The 22,278-nt window shown below is 41.6% G+C and overlaps 1 protein-coding gene across 4 annotated transcripts in view; it reads left to right on the top strand.

Moving 5' to 3' along the window:
- The window catches only part of FIE (Transducin/WD40 repeat-like superfamily protein), a 65,536-nt gene that overhangs the window by 29,790 nt on the left and 13,468 nt on the right, over nt 1-22,278 (top strand). For 3 of the 4 annotated variants that reach the window (XR_015692831.1, XR_015692832.1, XM_087690820.1), the window contains exons 2-7: nt 3,469-3,534; nt 3,771-3,893; nt 3,975-4,055; nt 5,532-5,624; nt 5,710-5,785; nt 6,231-6,310. Coding sequence is in view for 2 of the 4 variants with exons in the window: in XM_087690820.1 (XP_087546946.1) it covers nt 3,469-3,534; nt 3,771-3,893; nt 3,975-4,055; nt 5,532-5,624; nt 5,710-5,785; nt 6,231-6,310 (519 nt within the window). In the remaining 2 variants the exon portion in view is untranslated. Of the gene's footprint in view, nt 1-3,468; nt 3,570-3,770; nt 3,894-3,974; nt 4,056-5,531; nt 5,625-5,709; nt 5,786-6,230; nt 6,311-22,278 lie in introns of those variants that run through there. The other variant, XM_087690821.1, reaches the window with a different exon arrangement.

A 22,278-nucleotide genomic window follows, 5' to 3' on the forward strand; every position in this document is an offset into this window, starting at 1 on the left:
GAAGACTTATTTACGGACAAGGTCCGCATCTGTACCTCCAAAGAAACCCTCTTCATTAGGGTCATCCGATTGTACATCTGATCAAGCTCCAGCCATATCTCCCGAGCCACCGTCAAGTGCTCGATGTGAGCGATCACGGCTGTAGTGCATGATAGAAAGAGAAAGGATCGAATCCTCGCATTCAGTTTGTCCCAATGAGACTGGGCCTTGGCCAACTCCGCACGAGCATCGGAAGAGAGTTTGGACTCATCTCTTACCGAGGGCCGGTCAATCTCCTCCTGTACCAACTCCGCCAAATCATAGGACTCAAGAATGGCCAACATCATGACGCGCCAAATGCGGTAGTTGTCGCCGTCGAGCTTCTGATCTGTAGGAAGAGCCGGTAAGACAGGCATGGAACTCCAAGTCTATCTCTGTAGACATCTTCACCTGCAATGCCTTCACAAACGCAAAAGCAGCCCCCTCTGACTGGGAAAACTCAGCCTGCTAAGGCTCTTCCGCGTCCTGATCCTTCTTCACCCGCCGGAGGCGATGAAAAAGCAAAACCTGCACTTGTAGGCTGAAAACTCAAACTTCCTCCGCGTCAAACAGCAGTAAACAGCAGCAAATCCACCACCTGTACTCCTTTCCTGTGCGCCCACAATCGTTTCAGCCTTGTTCCAAGGCGCAGCCCTCCTGTCTGCCCTTAAACGCAAAAAACGCAAATTTGTGTCGCGATGGAAACTCCTCTTCAGGTTGATTCTGCGCTCAGTCAGCCCTCAAACACTGCTCTGATACCATGTCAGAGTGCAGCGGTGCGGAAGCGTAGGACTGAGAGAGAGAGAACGCAGAGAGAGAAGGGAGAGAAAGAGACAGTGGACGATGAAGATCTGCTGTATATAGAATGCTGAATACAAAGATATGCAGATATATACACGGGCGCAGTGCGCTGGACTGCGTGTCTCCACCTCGACGATGCAACCTGCCACCTCGAAGTCTGCTGCAGTCTGCACTGTCTGCTGTCTGAAATCTGTGAACAGAGACAGAAACTGCGCGTCACCAGTCTGTAATCTGCGTCAGAGAAGTGTGTCCAGACTGCTGAAAGTGTCGACTATAAATAGCCGAGATCTGCCAGAAAATAGGCGCCAGAAATACCCTGTCGGCTGCATTAAATGCAGCCGACTGACTGTACAGGCAGTCCGACTGCACTCTGCTTGTCCGACTGCACAGCGATCTGATCTCTAACAGGTTCATGTACAAACAGTAGAGATTTATTTCTGGTTGAGAAAGAACAGCAGTGCATTTTGCTCGTTCAGCTTGTGCTTTTGCAGATTAGTGCATTTACTCGTGTTTGTGATAAAATGGCTGCAACTTCTTCCAGTTCAGACATCAAGAGTTTGATGGAGATCAAATGGTTTGATAGTCATGGCTTTGACCTTTGGAAAGACCGTATGCTCAACATTGGGCTTTTACTAAGGTGACGCATGGGACTTTTCTAGAGGTAGAGCTCCTTGCCAGATGGTATCTCTTTTTGCGATGGTATTGCCAGCTTTTGCTCTAAAATTAGTGACACATGGAGTATTTGAGAGGAATATTAGCAAGCTTATTCTACTTTCTGCATGTTCATCACTTGCTTGTCAAGCCCAATCACTAGGCCAGTGGGATACATTAGGAGCTTTGTCCACTTTAAGGTATGAGATCCTGTTTTCGGTTGGCCACTTTGAGCATCTTGTATGTGTGTATGTTTAGATATAGGGAGCCCTTCATACTTTGTTTGGAGCTTTCCCATCACACATACTTCCTAGTAGTGACAATAGTTCTTCCATTGAAACAATATTTGTCTCAAGACTCATTGTACTTGGATTGGAGCGCAAGTTGACTCTACACTGGTGGCTATAAATAGAAGTGTCTTGGTGGGCCAAAAAGTAAGTAATGCTAAACATGTGCAAGTAATAAACAGTACAGATGAACAATCAAACTTATGGTGCATAGCTGATAGGTTTTCAACTGAGGCATAGATCACATATGAGAATATGATTGCTGCACAAAAATCAAATCATGTGCAGGCTGCAAAAATTTTACATGGTTGTCCACATTAGGGACTCCGGAGAATGACTTGATGTTGGTCTTTAGTGGTAGCTATACCTAGGCTCAACTTGGTTTTGTTGTTGGCTGCTATTAATGCTACTCTTGAATACTATGACAGGTCTAAGTGTTAGATATGCTACTTGATATTGTTCACTATATGTCCTTTGTGAAGATATGCTAGGGTTTGCATTGAGGAAACACAAAAAGTACAACCTCGATTGAAACACACAGACTCGGACAGTGACGTGCAAAACTCAAATCCTAAACGCAAAACGCATAACACAAGACACACAAACACAGTTAGAGAAGAGAGAGAACTCTGAAGTAAACGGATGAATGCTGTAAATGAAGGAAAGAATGTACAATATGCTCAAGGTCAGAGCTGTCCAACAGCTGGTGGCTTGTGGGAGCGGGCTGAGGGAGGTGTTGATGTGTATTGTCCATTGGAGACGGATCCAGAGTGCAGTAACCACTAGTTAGAGCAGAGGCTGATGAAGAAAGTGTTGAAAGCACAAAAATGACCTAATGTAGATAATGGAAGCTGGTCATTGCTAGTAGTGGGAGGCTGGGTGATTGCTATCGACCATGTAATAGCAATCGTTGGAGGCTGGACAACTAGTGGAAGAGGACTGAGGACTGAAACCTGCAAGACAAGGATGGAGCTCGCTTCTTGTTTAATGAAACTTTTGGTAATTTACTGTTTTGGGGCTGTTTTAAAGAGCTAATCAGTGGGTAATGAATTTTTAGCTCAACATCCTGCACCTCGCTTGTGCTCCACTATAGGGGCCTTGGGAAATTCAGAAAGTCTTGTTCTCTCATACATGTGAGGGGACTTTTAAGTGTTTGGACTTCGTACATAAACATGTATGTAATGTTAACATACAAGCTAGAATCTTGGCGTGCCTTCAATAAGCAATACATGAGAGTAGAAGTTGGCTGTTCTTACTTACTACAGCTAAGTAATGAATGCTGGCCTATGGACTGATACTGGTCAATATTAAGATCCCAACTGTCTGCTTGGACTACCTGCAGGTGTGGAAGATTAATCAGCTATGTGCTAAAATTTAAGGTGTCAGACACAACTGACACTGCACAAGCAAAATTTCTAAGAGGGAAAATGAGCCTGTAACATGTCCTGATTCTCAGACATTCACTGTAGGACCAATGGGTCAAAAGTTTAAGGTGTATTATTTCCTGAATATCTGCAGTTTCAAAGTTTTCCAAATCTTGATGCAGTCATCCTAGAGCAAGTTTATACAATACAATTTTGGGAAAGAGGTGATAAAGGGAAGTATCCTGAAAGAACTACGAAATAAATAGGAAATCTTTGTTTCTTTGAGGGTTTTCCACTATCATAGTCTGCATGAGTATAAGCTTTTTTGTTTGCTTTAACTTTTGCAGGTGACTGTGTATCATTTATTGGACAACAATGGAATCGCAGTCTTACAAACCTATGTGGATGATGATGTATGCTCTCACAGCCAGCTTGTGCTGATATACTAGTCTCTCTCTCTCTCTCTCTCTCTCTCTCTCTCTCTCTCTCTCTCTCTCTCTCTCTCTCACAGCTGAACTGCTCAATCTCTTTTTGTGTTTCTTCTTCTTTCAGTAACCATCTCTTTGGAAATTACAACCCAATTCAAGTGCACTTATTTTGCAGAAGCAGTTTGTGTGGAACAGTTAAGCATGCTACTTTTGTGTGGCAGAAAGACGAAGCCTTTTACACTGTGAGTTGGGCTGCAGATGATTCCAATTCTCCTTTGCTGGTGGCTAGTGGGAGTAATGGTGTTATTCGTGTCATAGATGTTGGCAAGGAGAACCTTTCTAGAGTAAGATTATGTCTCACACACCACAAAGAAATGATATACTTTCAATTTCTTTTAAGCTAAGCTTTCCTTCTTTGATGGCAGAGTCTTGTTGGGCATGGTGATTCTATCAATGAGCTAAAAACACAGGCTCTCAAGCCCTGCCTGGTTGCATCTGCAAGCAAGGTACTGAGAACATATTTGAGTGGAAGTTTATTTACTGTCATGGTATTGGTCTACTATAAACATACATTTGTGAGGTTTTGCCAGGGCATACAGGATTCTATGTGGCATTTTTAAAGTTTCTTTTCCTAGAGGAGATTTTGAATTTCCACCTGCAAAGGTCCTACCCTCTGAATGACATGCTTGAAAGATCTGCCAATCTGGGCAAGGACAAGAAGTACTTGTTGAAGCTTGGAAGATGAATTGTGATTGCTGTACTATCCCTGAGCATGGGGTAATCCTTGCTCTCTCCACTTGTTGAAAAAGGCCTTTGGTCTGAACATCACGTTGGGCTAGTGGTAACCACCACTCTGGACTGAGGCTGACCTTAAAACATCCCTTCCCTAATGGGTTTACTTTCATGACCCCTCGTGGGGGAACATTTGAGAGCTCCCTATATCATGTCTTTCAATGAGTGCATGTCTGTCTCCCACCAATTGGCATGCCAAAGATGATGCCTCCAAGGCCACCACTCTATCCCTAATGGTGAGCCCTAGATTGGGATCAATCCTGATGTGTGGGATAGTATCGGCTGTGGGAGCTATAGGGACTGCATTGGAGTTCCCTAAGGAGAAGAGGGACTGGCAACTGTCTTACAAATCAAGTTTTCTCCCTTGCGCTGCTGCATGGGTTCCTGTGCAGCTGAATTGACTGAGATTTGCTGGTCTTATGCTGTCACTTAGCGGGAAGGGGAATTGAGGAGGAGAGGGCAGATACTGCTTGAAAGAGTGCTGCAACCCGGGGGGGGGGATTCCATGGTGCGTTTGGCAGGGAGGGCACAAGCAGGTGGATAGCTGGTTGGGACAGGTAAGCGGAAGTAGAAGGGAGGGAGGAGACAGGGTGGGAAAGGCTGGGCAGGCTGGTGGAAGAAGCAGGGCAGGCAGGTGGGAGTAGGAGGGAGGAGTGTTTGCAGGCAGGCTGGCAGAGAGGAGCAGGAGTAGTCATGGGCAAGAGGAGAGGTGGGAGCAGCTGGGGGAGGAGGCAGGAGAAGCAGGCGTAGAACAGGGGAAGAGGGGGAACACCTGGAGGAGGAGGCACAGGTGCTGGTGGGGAGAACATGGGCAGGCAGAAGGCAAGGTGGCAGGAGCAGCTGGAAGTGGGGGTGGTGCAGCTGGTTGGAGGTGAAGACAGGGAAGGTGGTGGTGGTAGACCAAGTGCAGCTGGTTCAGCTTCAAGGAGCAGCAGCAGCAGGGTCGTTAGTCTGTGATCCTAATGTTCTAGTCTTGGTTTGTTTGCTTCAGTTGTAGTCCTTGCTGAGTTCAGGCTTATAGCGGTGTATGGGGTTTTTATTCCTCGCTGCTGTTACTTGGACCAATTTGGTAGTTTTTCTTGTTGTGTTGATGCTTCATGATGATCTGTGTAACAGACTTTGCGTTAGTAAATGTGCTTATATGCTTGTAGGAACAGTGGTAATCATAATAGAAACTTTGGAGCCTGCAGGACGAATCTGTGAGACTGTGGAATGTGAACTCAGGTGTCTGCATCCTTATATTTGCGGGATCCAATGGACACCGAAATGAAGTGCTTAGCATGGTAATTAGCTTTGTCTTTTCCAGGTTTTGGCCCTTTAGTTGGATTTTTTAAGCAAGTGGTCCTTAGTTCTTCCCCTTGTAAACAGGATTTTCATCCCTCAAACAAGGACCTTGTAGCCAGCTGTGGAATGGATAACACTGTCAAGATTTGGTCCCTGAAAGGTGACGGTCCATGTGTAAAGTTGAGCTGCAAGAAAATGGTTGTTGAAAGGGGTTTGAAACTTTTCTTTTGAGGCTCCGAAGCTCCACCAGTCCATTGATAGCAGATGTTTGTCTGATGGGAGGAATTTTGTCGCTACACTTTTGTCTGCCATCATTAAGGGAGCATCCTATTCATTGTTGTGTCCTTTATTTTAACTCCCATGCTTCTTGTTGCAGACAACACTAAGTGTGTTTGTAGTATGTGCTAGATTAAACTTTCTTTGACTGTGAACCTTTGTAGATGCTTGTCTTGCAAGTCCATTCCCCATATGTTACATGGCCAAGAGAGCTGGAATTCCCGAGCTCTTTGGATGATAAGTGGGACCGGGCCAGTTTTTATGCTCTAAACAATCAGTTCCTACATTTGTAGGTGCAATCCAATGACTTAAAATCCTCTTGAATTCAGATTATTGGATCTATGTTGAAAATTCATTTGATTGGAAGGATGCGCCATCAAAGTTCGCATCAAAATATGTGCAGTTTCCTGTAAGTTTTTATACACTTGCTAAAATTCTGATATTTTCAAGAGCATGATTAATCTTCCACATGTTTTCTTTCAAAGAACTGATTCTTGTGGGCTTACAAGTTTGGGTGGAATATCAGATTCTATGTCAAATAAATGATTGCTAGGAGTGTTCATGCACACAGACACACACATGAACAGACCTTTTTATTTTGCTGTTTGCGGGCGTACGGGGGGGGGGGGGGTGGGTCAATCTGCCGAGGGGGTAGTCCTCAGAGGGAGGTCTATCCACAGATGATTTAAAAAAACAGCAATAGTATGCATCCATCTCTGGATATGCATGTCACCAATGTAACAAAGATTATATAGGGATTGCTGCAGGAAATGAAAAAAAAAAAAAACTGTAGACGTAAAAAGTTTGAGCTCCAAGGAAATCATAATCTGTTTATTTCCACTGTCCGAAATGACTAGAGTCTAATCTCACTGGCAAATCTCTGGGCAGGAAATTAGCATGCAGCTGATTGTAATGTTTATCCAAGAGTACTAGACTGGATAAGCAATGCCAAGGCATTGTCTCTTAGTCTGTGACTATCGCAGACACTGGCAGAGGTGATTTTGCACTTAGCCAATTTTTGTTCACCCAAAAACATCCAACTAAACATGTCAAAAGGTAATTCGATTTTCCAAATTAGCTAAGATCTACTTTCCATGCTTTTGTGACTTGTTCATATGTCAAATGGTAATGACCCAGGGATTGGGCCTTGGGTCCGAGTGAAACTAAATGGTTGGAAATTCTCAATCAAAGCAGTGTAGTTGTGCAGTGTAAGACATCAAACACATTGATAGGAAGCTACATACCAAGTGGTAACAAGAAGCACCTCAATAGCTTTGCTTGCTATTACAAGATGAACAATGCTCCAAGAGCTGCCGTAGAGATTGCCTAGGCCTTAGAGAGACTATCATGTGAGCTGCCATGAATATGGTGGATCTAGAGTCGACCACTTTCTAACCCAAAAGGAATAAATGTGCACAAATGCGTGTTTACAAGAACAAAATGCCAATGTATGGAGTAATGCAAAGGGCAATGCAAGAGGTCATACTTATGCAAAACGCCATGCAATGTGCCACTTGGAGAGTACCCTCATAGCAAAATTGTGCCCTCGCTGTCCTTGGAAGAATTCAAAAACCGAGGAAATTGAGGATATCCTTTGCCAATTCTGCAAACACATCAGCCACTCTTCTCAAACGATCTTTGAATTGGTCATTAGATTCTTCATCTTCTTGCTGATCATGAGTATTTAGTGGCCTAGAGGGACCCACTTCTTGCTCTAAACACACATTTTCTCCTTGCTGTCCAGGCTGCATGCCCATTCCAAGATTAGGCATTGCATTTCCTCTATTGCTTTGTGTACCTTTTGATGGTGAAGCATCATCATGACTTGAACCCAAATCGTTGTATGATGACATGCTTACTATAAATGCACTTAGCTGATCACAATTTCAGCAATATGCAACTTTGTTGACTTATACACAAGTGCCTTGGACCCACCTACTCAAGGGAGTTGATAGTATCCCGGCAATGGAACAATGCAATAAATGACTTGATTAATCAACAATTACAACAAGCATAAAATTACATAAACTGAAAATGCAAATGTTGGCCCAAAATTGGTGCCCCTTCGTATTTCTTTATCTTGAATTGAAATCTAGATGGAATACAATGAGATTCCTTGAATCTCCTTTGCTCTCCAATTGCCTCTTGCTGTCATAAATGTCACAACTCTATAGAAACAGAATTTGTATCCTTTTTCACTAATTTGTCTATATAATGATTTATTAAAAATTTGTTTCCTTTGCACTAATTAGATATAAAGAAAAGTGCATTGGAGTTGGCTACTAATGAGTGATCACAGGTTATGGTGGACCCACGCGGTGGGTTAGAGAAAAGATAGTTCACACTTCCACCTATATGGCCCGATTGGGCGCCTGTGACCAGAACTCACGCATATCAGGATTAGACTCGCACACAGAAAGGATTGATGCCTTGAAGTGTGGGCTAGATCTGCAAGAACAAACAGTTACGATCAACAAGATGGCATGATCATGAAATGCTTGTACAATGTGCATGTGTGGGCTAAAAGCTTGAACTGCACATTTCTTTGCATAGGAAAGTCACATGAAGATTGTGATACCGTTTTTGCGATATACACGGAAAAAGCTTTCATATGATACCCATATTGGGGGGTCCCTAAATTTTAGGAGGTCCCTAAATTTTAGGAGCCTCGAATTAGCCTAAAAATGCTAGTCCTAAAAAATAGGGATGTCATTCTAAAAATAGTAAATTTTGTACTCTGACTGTGCTTACTAAATTTGGTTGTTTCTATTCTTGACAGTATTCAGCCCAAAAAGGAAGGCCATAGAGAAGAGACAAGTGTCGAGACACTTGTCACACAAGTTTCCAAGTGTCCCACTACTTGTCACATCTCATGACATGTGGTTGGATACTTGTCTTGTGCTACTCCACTTTTCCCTTTTGTACTAGCTCTTCCCCCTCCTATAAATAAGAGCTCGTTTTTCTTCATTTAGCATCATTTTTCTTTGCTGTAAGCTCATGTACAACACCGACAGATAGCCAGAAATTGGCCCCATCCATCCCCATCATCATCCCCCACTTCTCCATTATCAAATTCCTCCATATTCCCTCTTCTATCACTGCTGTTTTACAGGACAAGAAGCCTGTAAATTCATTACAGCACCTTCTTCTCGAGCTCTTTCTTCCATTTTAGCAATAAGAAGCAAGCCCTATCCATGTACTGCTGATCAACGATGGAGAAAGGCTGATTTCCCCTCTTTCTTCTCTCATACTGTAAAGAAATCAGTTCTTATCATTGCATAATAGATAATATATGTGTGTTTGTATATCTTTGCATGATCTTCTGAGAGTGAGAATTACTTCTCCTCACTCTTAGGTTGATTATAACTGAGCTCTTTCCTAAGGGACTTGGATTGAGCAGAAATACATTCCTTCGGGGGGAGGTTGCCCATTTTCAACCCTCAATCTTGTCTCCATTACTTTTACATTTTCATGGCTGTAATTTTGTGAGTAAATTTCATTTTCAGCTTTAAGTGTTCATTCTCTTTTATATTAAATCTTGAAAACAAGCAAATATCATAATTGTTAAGCATACTACGTTGTTCGGGGCGTTTACAGTGGTATCAGAGCTTTGGCTCGGTCCTCACCCCAACACTGGTAGTGCTTACAATTATAAGTTTGTTTGTTTTCAGCCCTTGCATTGAGTGCTTGAGCATATTTTTCTTAGAGTCTCAATGGATCAGTCGAGTGCTATCCTTCAAGCCATTCAAAGTCTTAGAGAGGAGAATCAGCAAATTCGTGAGCAACTTCTCAAACTAGAAAAATTTGAGAATCCCAAAGAATTCAAGGAAAGAAGCCTATCTGCTTCAAGGAGACAAAGCCATACCAATGAAATGAGCCGATCAAGAAGTCCAACTACTTCTAAGAGACAGTCCCATTCTACTTCAAGACAAAGAAAGAGATCGCGTCGAAGCTCATCCTCTTCTTCAAAGTTATCTGGCGCCTACTCTGATGGACTCTCTTCTAGTGACGAAGAGTCACACCCTTCTCGTAGAAGACCTCATCATCGTCAAAGGCGTCGACATTCTTCACCCTCGTCTCCATCTTCATCCCCATCAAGCACTTCATCATCTTCAACCTCAAGATCCGGGCATGGACGAAGGGATAAGAAGTAGAAGGAGACTAAGTCACTATCTCAACTTGAAAAGAAGATCAAGTTCAGTATGTATGATGGTTCCCGAAATCGTGATCTTCTTCTGAAGTTTATTCGTCAATTTCAAATTTTGTATGGTCGTGACAAGTATAAAGAAAAAGAAAAGATTAAGTTTGCAGCTTTACATTTGACCGACTTAGCCCATACTTGGTGGACGGGTTTGGAATATGATCATGTTGCCCCAAAATCATGGCGGTCCTTTGTTCGCATGATACAAAGCCAATTTCTTCTTGTTCATTTCAAAAGAGATGTAAAAATGGAATGGGATCGGCTTTGGCAAAGGAAAAATGAGTCACTTGGTGACTATACCAAGAGATTTTGGGAGCTACTTTTGAAGGTCCAACATTTCAAGAAGATCAGCAGTTCGGAAAAGCTTAAGGAAGTTTCAAGGAGGTTTGCATTTTAAACTTCGTACTGCTCTTAATCATTATCATTGTTCTAGTCTCAAGGAACTCATGGACCATGTTAAGACATGGGAAATGGAGCACAATGGCAACAAATCATTCCAAAAGAATAATAAGAAGAGAGTAGCTGATGATGAGGAGTATTCAGCCCCAAATGAAGGACAAAAACAGCGGCAAAAGCAGCCATCAAATCAAAAGAAGATGAAGCCTTATGCATCTCCTAATGCTCCTCGATTTCGCTCCAATCTATACCCACAAGAAAAGCAACTTTCCGAAGAAGAAAAGCAGCGCTTCATGAAAGAAGGGAAGTGCTTTAAATGTGGACAAACAGGCCACATAGTGAAGCAATGTCCTAACAAAGGACAAAGCAAGGTTTCTGACAATAAGCCTAAGTCGCCAGTGAAAATCAATGCTATCAGTGATGTAGTTGTAAACACAACTCACACTCCAGAGATGCGCAAATTATTAAAAGCTTGGGGACAATTGCAAGGTAAGCAAGCACTATTCTTGATAGATCTTGGGGCGAATGAAAATGTCATTTCCTTGCAATTAGCTAAAGAGCTCGGATTAAAGAATGAAGAGATGGACACTCCGGCAGAAGTTCGCCAAGCTTTAAATGTCGATGAAGGTGACACAGTGAAGACTGTGACACCCTACATTGGCAAGCTCAAGTTTCAAATTCAAGGCTACAGTGACGAAGATACCTTCTGTATCAGAGACCTTGATGGTTGCGATGTGATTCTTGACATGCCCTGGAATCATAGAGTAGATTCAACCATCTTCTCTCAGAAAAAGAAGGTAGAACTCACCAACAAAGGCAAGAAGTACGAGATCCAAGCTGGAGTTTCTGGAGACACCATACCTATGGTAAGCCATATGCAAGTCTCTAGAGCAATTAAGGATTGTGTTCAATGTTGTTTGCTTTATGTCACTGATGTAAAAGATAATATGAATGCTGAAAACCAAGAGCGACTTCAGCTCTTAGAAAAGTATAAAGATTGTTTTTCGGAAGATCTTCCTTATCAGCTTCTCCCAGAAAGGCCAGAAGACCATCATATTGATATTATTCCGGGCAGTTCCCCTCCTAATATAGCACCATACCGTGTGAACCGTCCTCAACAAGAAGAAATCAGAAAGCAAGTCGAAGACCTACTCAATCGTGGGCTAATTAGGCCAAGTAGCTCACCATTTTGTTCACCGGTTCTTCTTGTTCAAAAGAAAGATGGCACATTCAGGATGTGCATTGATTATCGAGCCCTCAACAAAATCACTGTGAAGAATCGGTTTCCTATTCCCAGAATTGACGACATTTTGGATCGTCTAGGAGGCTCAAAGTTTTTCAGCCGCATTGATCTAAAGAGTGGTTATCATCAAATTAGGGTAATACCACAAGATGTACACAAAACTGCTTTCCGCACTTCATACGGTCTTTATGAATTCTTGGTGGTTCCTTTCGGATTAACCAATGCACCAGCCACCTTTAATCGAATGATGGAGCGCATCTCTAGAGAGCATCGACAATATGTCGGTACTTTCTTTGATGATATTCTTGTCTTTAGCAAGAATGAAGAGGAGCATCATCAACACTTGGAGATTGTTCTATAATTACTTCAACAAAATCAACTCTTGGTAAATGGTAAAAAGAGTGAATTTTTCATGCATAAAATAAATTACCTTGGGCATGTCATCTCTTTTGAAGGGATTCAGATGGATCCTGAAAAGATCAAGATAATCCAAGAATGGTCTCATCTTCATGATGTACCTGAGGTGTGATCGTTTCTTGGCTTATGCTCTTATTACCGCTGCTTCATCAAGCATTTTGCACAAATGGCTTATCCACTTCATGACCTTACAAAGAAGAAGACCTCTTTCCAATGGAAGGAAAAAGAGAAGGCAGCCTTTACAAGGCTGAAAACAGCTCTTACTTCTGGACGTGTTCTTATCATTTCAGATTTGGTAAAACCATTTGTGGTGGAAGCAGATGCTTGCGGTGATTGTATTGGTGCAGTGCTAAATCAAGAAGGCCATGCCGTAGCCTTTGAAAGCCGCCGTCTAAATGATGTGGAGAAAAGGTATGACATTTATGAAAAGGAGCTCTTAGCAGTGGTTCATGCTTTGAAGATATGGAAACATTATCTTTTAGGCAATGAATTCCTTATTAAAACTGATCATCAGAGCTTGAAGTATTTCAAGACTCAAAAGCATTTGCAGGAGAAACATGCAAGATGGGAAAATTTCTTGTCTATGTTTCATTTTCAAATTATGTATACTCCAGGGAAACAAAATGTAGTTGCTGATGCACTTTCTAGAGTGCCTCGCATTGCAACTATTACAGTGGCTCATCATGAAGATTTTCAAACGATGAAGAATACTTATGATGAAGATACTGATTTTGCAGCAATTTGGTCAAATTTACAGCAAGGAGGTTCTCATCTAGATTATTCCATCAAAGACGGTTACCTTCTCATGAACAATCGCCTTTGTGTCACTCTTCCTGTCGACAAAAGATGCTTAAAGAAAGTCATGAACCCCCTTATGCAGGGCATAGAGGGAGGGCAGCCACTCTAAGTGCAATTGAGCGTTACTTTTATTGGCCAATATTACGAAGAGATACACATAACTTCGTTGAGGCTTGTCTAGTATGTCAAAAATCCAAGTATGATAGGCAGAAGACTCCAGAATTGTTGCAACCTCTTCCAGTGCCCAAAGATCCATGGGAATCTATCACAATGGATTTCATCTCAGGTATTCCAAGAACACCTCAAGGTCATGATATGATTTGGGTCATAATTGATCGATTTAGCAAGCAATCACATTTTATTCCATGTCATAAAATATTGAAATCCGCACAAGCTGCAAGACTTTTCATTCAACATATCTTCAGATTACATGGTATGCCTTCTGAGATCATTCAGATAGAGACTCCAAATTCACAAGTAACTTTTGGCGTGCTTTATTTGAGAATTTGGGAACCACTTTAAAGCTCTCCTCAGCTTTTCATCCTCAAGTTGACGGCCAAACAGAGGTGATGAATCTCACTCTTTTGGATATGTTGAAAGCTTATGTTAGTGAACATAAGTCACAATGGGAGAAATATCTTCCATTATTGGAGTTTGCTTACAACAATACAGTGCACTCATCCACAGGAAAAGCTCCAAATGAAATAGTACAGGGTAAAGTGATTCCTCCTCCAATTATTTGCACTAAAGATAAATTTTTTGTTGCTGATGAGTTTGCTTCAGATTTAAAAACAGCAATGGATCAAGTTCGAGTCACTATCAAAGTTGCCCAAGAGCGACAAAAGAAGCAAGCAGATAAACGAAGAAGACATTTGGCTTTTGAAAAAGGTCAATATGTCTTGCTAAAGTTTGATAAAAGCTGGCTCAAACAAGGTTCCGGTCAAAATTCATCTTTTCCAAAGCTCTCCAGTAGATACTTTGGACCCTTCAAAGTGATCGAGAAAATAAATGAAGTTTCTTATCGACTTGAGCTTCCTGCTCATTGGAAAATACACAATGCTTTTCATGTAAGTTTGCTAAAACCTTACATAGGACTAGAACCAAAGGAACCCATTACTGAAGATCCCCCAGAAGTTGAAGAAATAGAGCAACTCTTGGAACCTGAACAGATTTTGTTTCACAAGGATCGAACCACGAGAAGTGGCCTTGTGACATGAAAATTCTTACTAAAATTCAAGAATCTACCCACAACAGATGCACAGTGGGTAGATGAAAAATTCATGAAGGATTATCCAGACATTCTTCAGCCATATCAAGAAGCTTTTCAGCTGAGGACAGCTGAATAAAAGCCAGAGGGCTGTCACAACTCTATAGAAACAGAATTTGTATCCTTTTTCACTAATTTGTCTATATAATGATTTATTAAAAATTTGTTTCGTTTGCACTAATTAGATATAAAGAAAAGTGCATTGGAGCTGGCCACTGATGAGTGGTCACAGGTTATGTTGGACCCACGCGGTGGGTTAGAGAAAAGATAGTTCACACTTCCACCTATATGGCCCGATTGGGCGCCTGTGACCAGAACTCACGCATATCAGGGTTAGACTCGCACACAAAAATGATTGATGCCTTGAAGTGTGGGCTAGATCCGCCAGAACAAACAGTTACAATCAACAAGATGGCATGATCATGAAATGCTTGTACAATGTGCATGTGTGGGCTGAAAGCTTGAACTGCACATTTCTTTGCATAGGAAAGTCACATGAAGATTCTGATACCGTTTTTGCGATGTACACGGAAAAAGCTTTCATATGACACCCATATTGGGGGGTCCCTAAATTTTAGGAGGTCCCTAAATTTTAGGAGCCTCGAATTAGCCTAAAAATGCTAGTCCTAAAAAATAGGGATGTCATTCTAAAAATAGTAAATTTTGTATTCTGACTGTGCTTACTAAATTTGGTTGTTTCTATTCTTGACAGTATTCAGCCCAAAAAGGAAGGCCATAGAGAAGAGACAAGTGTCAAGACACTTGTCACACAAGTTTCCAAGTGTCCCACCACTTATCACATCTCATGACATGTGGTTGGACACTTGTCTTGTGCTACGCCACTTTCCCCTTTTGTACTAGCTCTTCCCCCTCCTATAAATAAGAGCTCGTTTTTCTTCATTCAGCATCATTTTTCTTTGCTGTAAACTCATGTACAACACCCACAGATAGCTAGAAACTGGCCCGATCCATCCCCATCATCATCCCCCACTTCTCCATTATCAAATTCCTCCATATTCCCTCTTCTATCACTGCTGTTTTACAGGACAAGAAGCCTGTAAATTCATTACAGCACCTCCTTCTTGAGCTCTTTCTTCCATTTTAGCAATAAGAAGCAAGCCCTATCCATGTACTGCTGATCAACGATGAAGAAAGGCTGATTTCCCCTCTTTCTTCTCTCATACTGTAAAGAAATCAGTTCTTATCATTGCATAATAGATAATGCATGTGTGTTTGTATATCTTTGCATGATCTTCTGAGAGTGAGAATTACTTCTCCTCACTCTTAGGTTGATTGTAACTGAGCTCTTCCCTAAGGGACTTGGGTTGAGCAGAAATACATTCCTTCGGGGGGAGGTTGCCCATTTTCAACCCTCAATCTTGTCTCCATTACTTTTACATTTTCATGGCTGTAATTTTGTGAGTAAATTTCACTTTCAGCTTTAAGTGTTCATTTTCTTTTATATTAAATCTTGAAAACAATCAAATATCATAATTGTTAAGCATACTACGTTGTTCGGGGCGTTTACAATAAATGACCAGCAAGTCTTCAAATCAATTTGCCATTTCGTTTGCTTGGGGATTGGCCTTCAATTGTACTCCTTGGGTGACAAATTCAGCCCCAAATGTTTGCTGGCTGGATGGCCAATTGAATCTCCTAAAGTTGTTCCAATTTTAGTGACTGAAATTCAAGCCTCTAGGCCTTCAATTTCTGAGTGTGCTTTTTGAGGTGGTTGTCAAACCCAAATTTTTGCTGTAAGTGTAGTCAAAATCTCTACCTCCAATGGCTGATTTTGCTGGAAATTATTGAGAAAGGATGATAATAGGCTAGAGGATGAGAGGGAATGCTGAGGAGAGAGAAAATATAGACTTCCATTTGCGAGAAAATGAGAGAAATCAAATGCTGCCCTGTCTAGACAACCACGAAAGCTGTCTCCACTGATGAAACCCTAAATATGATGTTGCTTGGTTGAAATGTCTCAAATTGCTGTCATCTACTGTTGTAGTCTCTTCTGGGCATGTCACTAGCTCTTAGAGAGTCTCATCTTGATTCTGGCCGGAAATGTTGTGAGTGCGCGGACGGAAGCGTGAAGATTTGTAGCGGGGGAAGTGTGCAGGTGAGTGACAGTGATAGAGAGAGAGTTACGAGCTGATTTGGGTGTACCAACAATGTGTTGGTATAAGGGTGCATTCACATGTACAATATAATAATACACGTGTACGATACACGGAGGTGAATAAAGGACCTTTACATCCCAACAATCTCCCACTTAAAGGTCCAAAGTGAACCTTTAACCAACTCCCACTAGTCGTATGCAATGCTCATGCTGAGCCTTGCTTAGACTTTTAGTGAGAACATCTGCAGGGTTATCCTGTGTTTTGATCTTGGTCAATGTGATTAGACCATCTTCCAAATTTTTTTTGATAAAGTAATATCGCATATCTATATGCTTTGTGCGTGAATGATACATGGCATTCTTAGCCAGATACACAACACTATGGCTATCACATCCCAACACTGGAGTACTCATAGACATGCTGAGATCCTCTGCAAGTTTGTTCAACCATATAGCTTCCTTAGAAGCTTCAGTAGTTGATATACATTCAGCTTCAGTAGTGCTCAGTGCTACGATGTTCTGCAACATGGAGCACCAAGAAACGGCCCTACCAGCAACTGTAAAGACATACCCGCTAGTGGACTTGCGAGTGTCCAAGTCACTTGCCATGTCTGCATCACAATAACCATCCAGACTAAGTACACCCTGCCCATAGCAAATAAACTTTCTTTGTGTATCCTTTAGATATCGAAGAACACACTTGACAGCCTTCCAATGTGGTTTGCTAGGATTTGACATAAACCTGTTGACAACTCCCATTGCACGAGCAATGTCTGGACGAGTAGCGACCATAGCATACATAAGAGAGCCACAAGCTGATGCATAAGGGACTCCCTTCATAGCATTGGCTTCCATGTCATCTTGTGGGCTGTTGGCTTTACTAAGCTTAAGATATGGAGGTAAGGGCATCCTAAGAGGCTTAGCTTCAGCCATGTTAAATCTGTCCATTATCTTTGCACTCCCCAAATCTTTCATGGAGAAAGTTGATTTCAACTGATCTTTGAGAGCATCCAAGCTAGTCTTTCTTTTCCCAACTAGCAACATATCATCCACATACAAAACAAGTATGATGGGGCTGCCATCTGTATCCTTTTTCATGTACAAACAATGATTTGCATGGCTGCGTGTAAACCCATGAGAGAGCATAAAAGTGTCAAACTTTTTGTACCACTGCCGTGGTGCTTGCTTTAGCCCATATAAGCTGTGTTTTAGTTTACACACCAATTGCTCTTTTCCAGGAACTACAAAGTCCTCGGGCTGTTTCATGTAGATTTCCTCATCAATGTCACCATGCAGAAAAGCTATTTTCACATTCATTTGGTACAGCGCTAAATCCAATATAACAGTGAGAGAAAAAAGCACACGTAGAGTGGTCATCTTCACAACAGGTGAGAAGACCTCTTGGAAGTCAATCCCTTCCTTCTGCACATACCCTTTGGCAACCAGTCTTGCCTTGTACTTGGGTTTCCCATCAACTGTCTTTACTTTGTAAACCCATTTGTTTGGAAGAGACTTTCTTCCTTTGGGCAACGACACAAGATCCCAAGTATCATTAGCATACAGAGATTTAATCTCTTCCTGCATAGCTAGCATACCTATGTGGCTGCCTTCTTAAGCGTGTAGACTTGCATACCCAATGATCTACATTCTCAGGAATTGGGTCTACATCTGGAGGCATGATATTTTCAGCTTTTATTGGCTGCTGTAAGCCATTTTCAGCATGCTATTTATACTGTATAGCACCTTCATTTTCATTTCCAGCACTTGCATTTTCATAATCAGCAAGTCTATCTTGCTGTCCATGACCTCCTTGTGCTTCTATTTGCTATCCATCGTCATCTGGCTAAAAAATAACGGCTGATCATCAGTTTCAGCTTGTGGTACAACATCATGAGGCTCGTCATTTGAAGTAATAGGTGGCTGCAAATTCTGAAATTTGGCCTTTTTCATGTCTTCATCAAAGGCTGAAGTACTTTTCAGCAACTTTGCCTCATTAAACACAACATTACAGCTGCGAACAATTTTCTTGGACTGTGATAACTACACTCTATAGCCAAATTCACCCTCATTACCATAGCCCATGAAAATGCCTTTGGTGGATTTCGGGTCAAGTTTACTTCTCAGCTCATCTCTAACATGCACAAAAGCATCACAACCGAATATCCATAAATGGTCATATGAGGCCGATTTGCCAAACCAAACCTCCTCAGGAATGCCATTACTTAAGGACCTGTTTGGAGAGCGGGTGCAAATGTGAACCACGGTTTTAAGTGCCTCTCCCCAAAATTCATGAGGGAGATTAGTAGTGGAGAGCATGTACCGCACTCTCTCACATAAAGTCCTATTGTATCTTTAAGCCACGCCATTTGAAGAAGAGCTGTAAGGAGCTATAAGCTCCCTCTTGATTCCATGCAAGTCACAAAAAGATTTAAACTCAGTAGATGTGAACTCACCCCCATTATCAGTTCTTAAGCATTTCAGCTTTCTATGTGTCTGAGTGGTTACAAATGCATGAAAAGTTTTAAAGACAACAAATACTTCACTTTTCTTTTTCAATAGATAAACCCAAATCTTCCTGGAACAATCATCAATAAAAGAGACAAAATATGCAGCACCACCCAACGATTTCACGAGCATACTACATACATCAGAATTCATTAAGTCCAAGACATTGGACTTACGGGAGACACCAGAGTAAAAGGAAATTTTCATTTGCTTTCCAAACTGACAATCATTACAAAAAACAAGTTTAGATCCTTTTTCATCAACCCTCTTCAAAGAGTTAAGGACATCAAGTTCTTTCTGATTCATATGGCCTAATCTCTTGTGCCACAACTCCAAATGACAGTCAATTTCAGTAACTGCAAGAAACTTGCCATTCAAAGCTTTACAATGAAAACAATACAAAGTGCCATTCTTGGTTCCTTTTGCAATCAGCATGGAACCCTTTTTCAATTTTCATAAATCACCACCAAACAGTGTAGTGTAACCATGCAAGTCAAGTTGACCAGCAGATAGTAAACTCTTCTTGATGCGAGGTACATATTTGACATCTTTCAACACAAGCTTTTGCCCATTATCCAAAGACAAGTGTACAGTGCCTATCCCATCAATGCTGCAAGCATGGTTATTTCCAAGATATACTTTTCCATAACTGCTTGCATTGAACATAGCAAAACACTCCGAGCAAGGAGTTATATAGAAAGAGGCACCAGAGTCTATAATCCAAGTCTGAGTGACACCATCATCAACTGACAAAAGTGCATCAATCACATCAACCTTGGTAATCTGCATATCCTGCATATGACATACAAGGGCCTTTGCATCCGAGAGCTCCTCTATGACTACACTGGAGGCCACATTGTCCTTTTCCTTGCCTTTGGCTGCCTCAGATGCATTTGTCTTATCCTCTTTCTTCTTTTTGTCTCCTGCATTCTTCTTTCTCTCTTGTTCCTTCTTATAGTACGTGCAATCATGTTTCTTGTGGCCCTTCTAACCACACTGATAGCAAGTAACATCACTCTTTTTCTTTCCTTTGCTCTTGCTTTTGCTTCTCTATCCAACATTTTCCTTTTTCTTTTCAGCCCTGCCTCTAACATTGTAAGCTGAGTTGCTGCCTTCTCCACTAGACTTACGTGTAATTTCTTCATTCAAGATTGAACCCCTCACACTATCATATGAGAGATTAGGGTTATTATTGAGAGAAACTACCAAGGTCTCCTGGGAATCAAGCAGTGTTATGATAAAAAAGATCGTCCTCAACTTATCATCAAAATCCAAATTAGCATCCTTGAGCTGATTTAAAATACCAATAAATGCACTCAAGTGCTCAGCTGCAGGCTTGGACTCATCGAGCCGCATATTCACCAACTTGCGCATTAAATACATTTGATTAACAGGTGTAGTGATCTCATAGGTAGTTTTCAACTTCTCCCATATTGCATGACCAATATCTAAGCCCTTAATGTCTGTCAAAATGTCATCAGTGACACCCATCTTTATATAAGCCACAACCTTTTTTTGTTGACTCTGGCCCAATCTGCATTAGACATTTGTGCAGGTTTATCTTCCTACAAAGCAGCACCCCTTTCGGTATTTCTTTAGCTTTATTGAAGAAAAAAGTTGACTTACAATGAGATTCTCCCAATCCCTTTCGGTATTTCAACTCCCCTTGTTGTCCAAAGCGACCAGCAAGTCTTCAATCTATTTTGGCCCTTGATTTAGGCACTCAATTGGCCTTCACCCACTTCATAGACGATGGAAATGCCCCAAATTCAATGGCTGGCTAGTCCTCCGCTTGAATTCAGCTGAAATTCACCTTCAGCCTTGTTGAATCCAAGTCTTGGAGCTTCCAATTTCTAGCACGCTTCCCAAGGCTGCTGCTAAACACTAAATTTTATTGTAAATTAGGGTTTAGAGCAGAGAAATTTATGTTTCTCAGACTCTAAGGGTCCAAATGCTGAGATCTTCGGAGCAAGGCTGTGAAATGGCTGGGAGATGAGAGGGAAAGCTGTAGAGAGAAATAATTTCTGAGTTTTGTCGCGAAGAATGACTGAAAATCAGTCAAGTGCAGTTACTGCCCTACCACAGCAGCATGAAGATGCAAGGAATTGAAGAAAATCAGTCATTTACTACTGTTGCCATGCCTCAATAGCTTGTAGATGCTGTCTCCTGTTGTTGATTGGTCTTCTTTTGTCCCTAGCTACCTCAGAAGGTCCTCCAATGGGTGCAAATCAGACCAACCACCTCCTCTCTCTCTCTCTTATAGGTTGAATTTATAAAAATGTTTCTCTCCAGCCTCTAAAGACGTTTTTCAGTCTTGCATGGGCATTTTTGACAAGTGGCAGCCTTCCCAAATGGTTTTTCCAGCATTTTTTGTAATTAAATATTAATTTTCAATCTTTAAATACTAAAAAATAATCTAATAATTTTTTCGGTGCCTTGAAAAATAATCTGACTAGCCAATAATTAAATTGGCTAGGCAACTTCCATTCCCGAGTGTCTCTGCGCTATCTTTGACCATCAGATTGGCGTTAGATACCATTAAATGTCACTTCTCTAGTATCACCAACTGACACTTATGGCCAAATGGATGACCTAGGCCAACAGCTGGCACTAGATACCACTAAGTACCTATGCGGCATAACTTATAACAACTTTTGCCTTTGACATCTCGTGATTTCTTCGGGTCCCAGGCTTGTAAATTTACTTTAACCCCAGTTGCACCTCACACGTGCAACATTTACTTAATCATGTGATTAGAAATTAATCCACATGTTAAGTAAGGTTTCAAAAATACATGTCCTCATGACAGTGGCCCACCATGATGATCGTGCAATATATATATATATATATATATATATATAGAGAGAGAGAGAGAGAGAGAGAGAGAGAGAGAGAGAGAGAGAGAGAGAGAGAGAGAGAGAGAGAGAGAGAGAGGGGGAGGGGTCTTGAGCAATATGCCTTCATTGTCTTCTTTGCATTCGGATTATGCTTGCCTTTTCTAGCTTTTCAGATGGACGGCTCTTTGGCACATTTGGCGCATCCATAATGCTTTTATTTTTGACTTAGCCTCGTGTATTTGTGGTCATGTGGCCCGTGTGTGAGGATTACTCTTATGGCAGTTACATTTGAAAAGTTTGGGAATTTCCCATGTCCCAAAAAGGCTGTCATCCAATGCTATGACCAACTAAATGGAGAAAAAACACGGAACAATACAGCTGATGAGTACAAAATGATGTCGAAGCCAGATACGATGTGGAACTGCTCAGGAGGCACTCATCCTAGGATGTCTCTCTTGGTTCTATCAAGTATAAAGATGCTAAAGCAGGGAGGTAGGGTAGGGTTCCCTGGTGGCGGTGTAGTATCCTCTGTATTTGTAGATGATGCCTCTTGTGAGGGGCGTGGACCAAGGAGGGTTGCAGGTGTTCACGGATATA

The sequence above is a fragment of the Lygodium microphyllum genome, chromosome 13, assembly GCF_053477565.2.
Source record: "Lygodium microphyllum isolate KBCC chromosome 13, Lygodium_microphyllum_v1.1.10, whole genome shotgun sequence".
Lineage (NCBI taxonomy): Eukaryota > Viridiplantae > Streptophyta > Polypodiopsida > Schizaeales > Lygodiaceae > Lygodium > Lygodium microphyllum.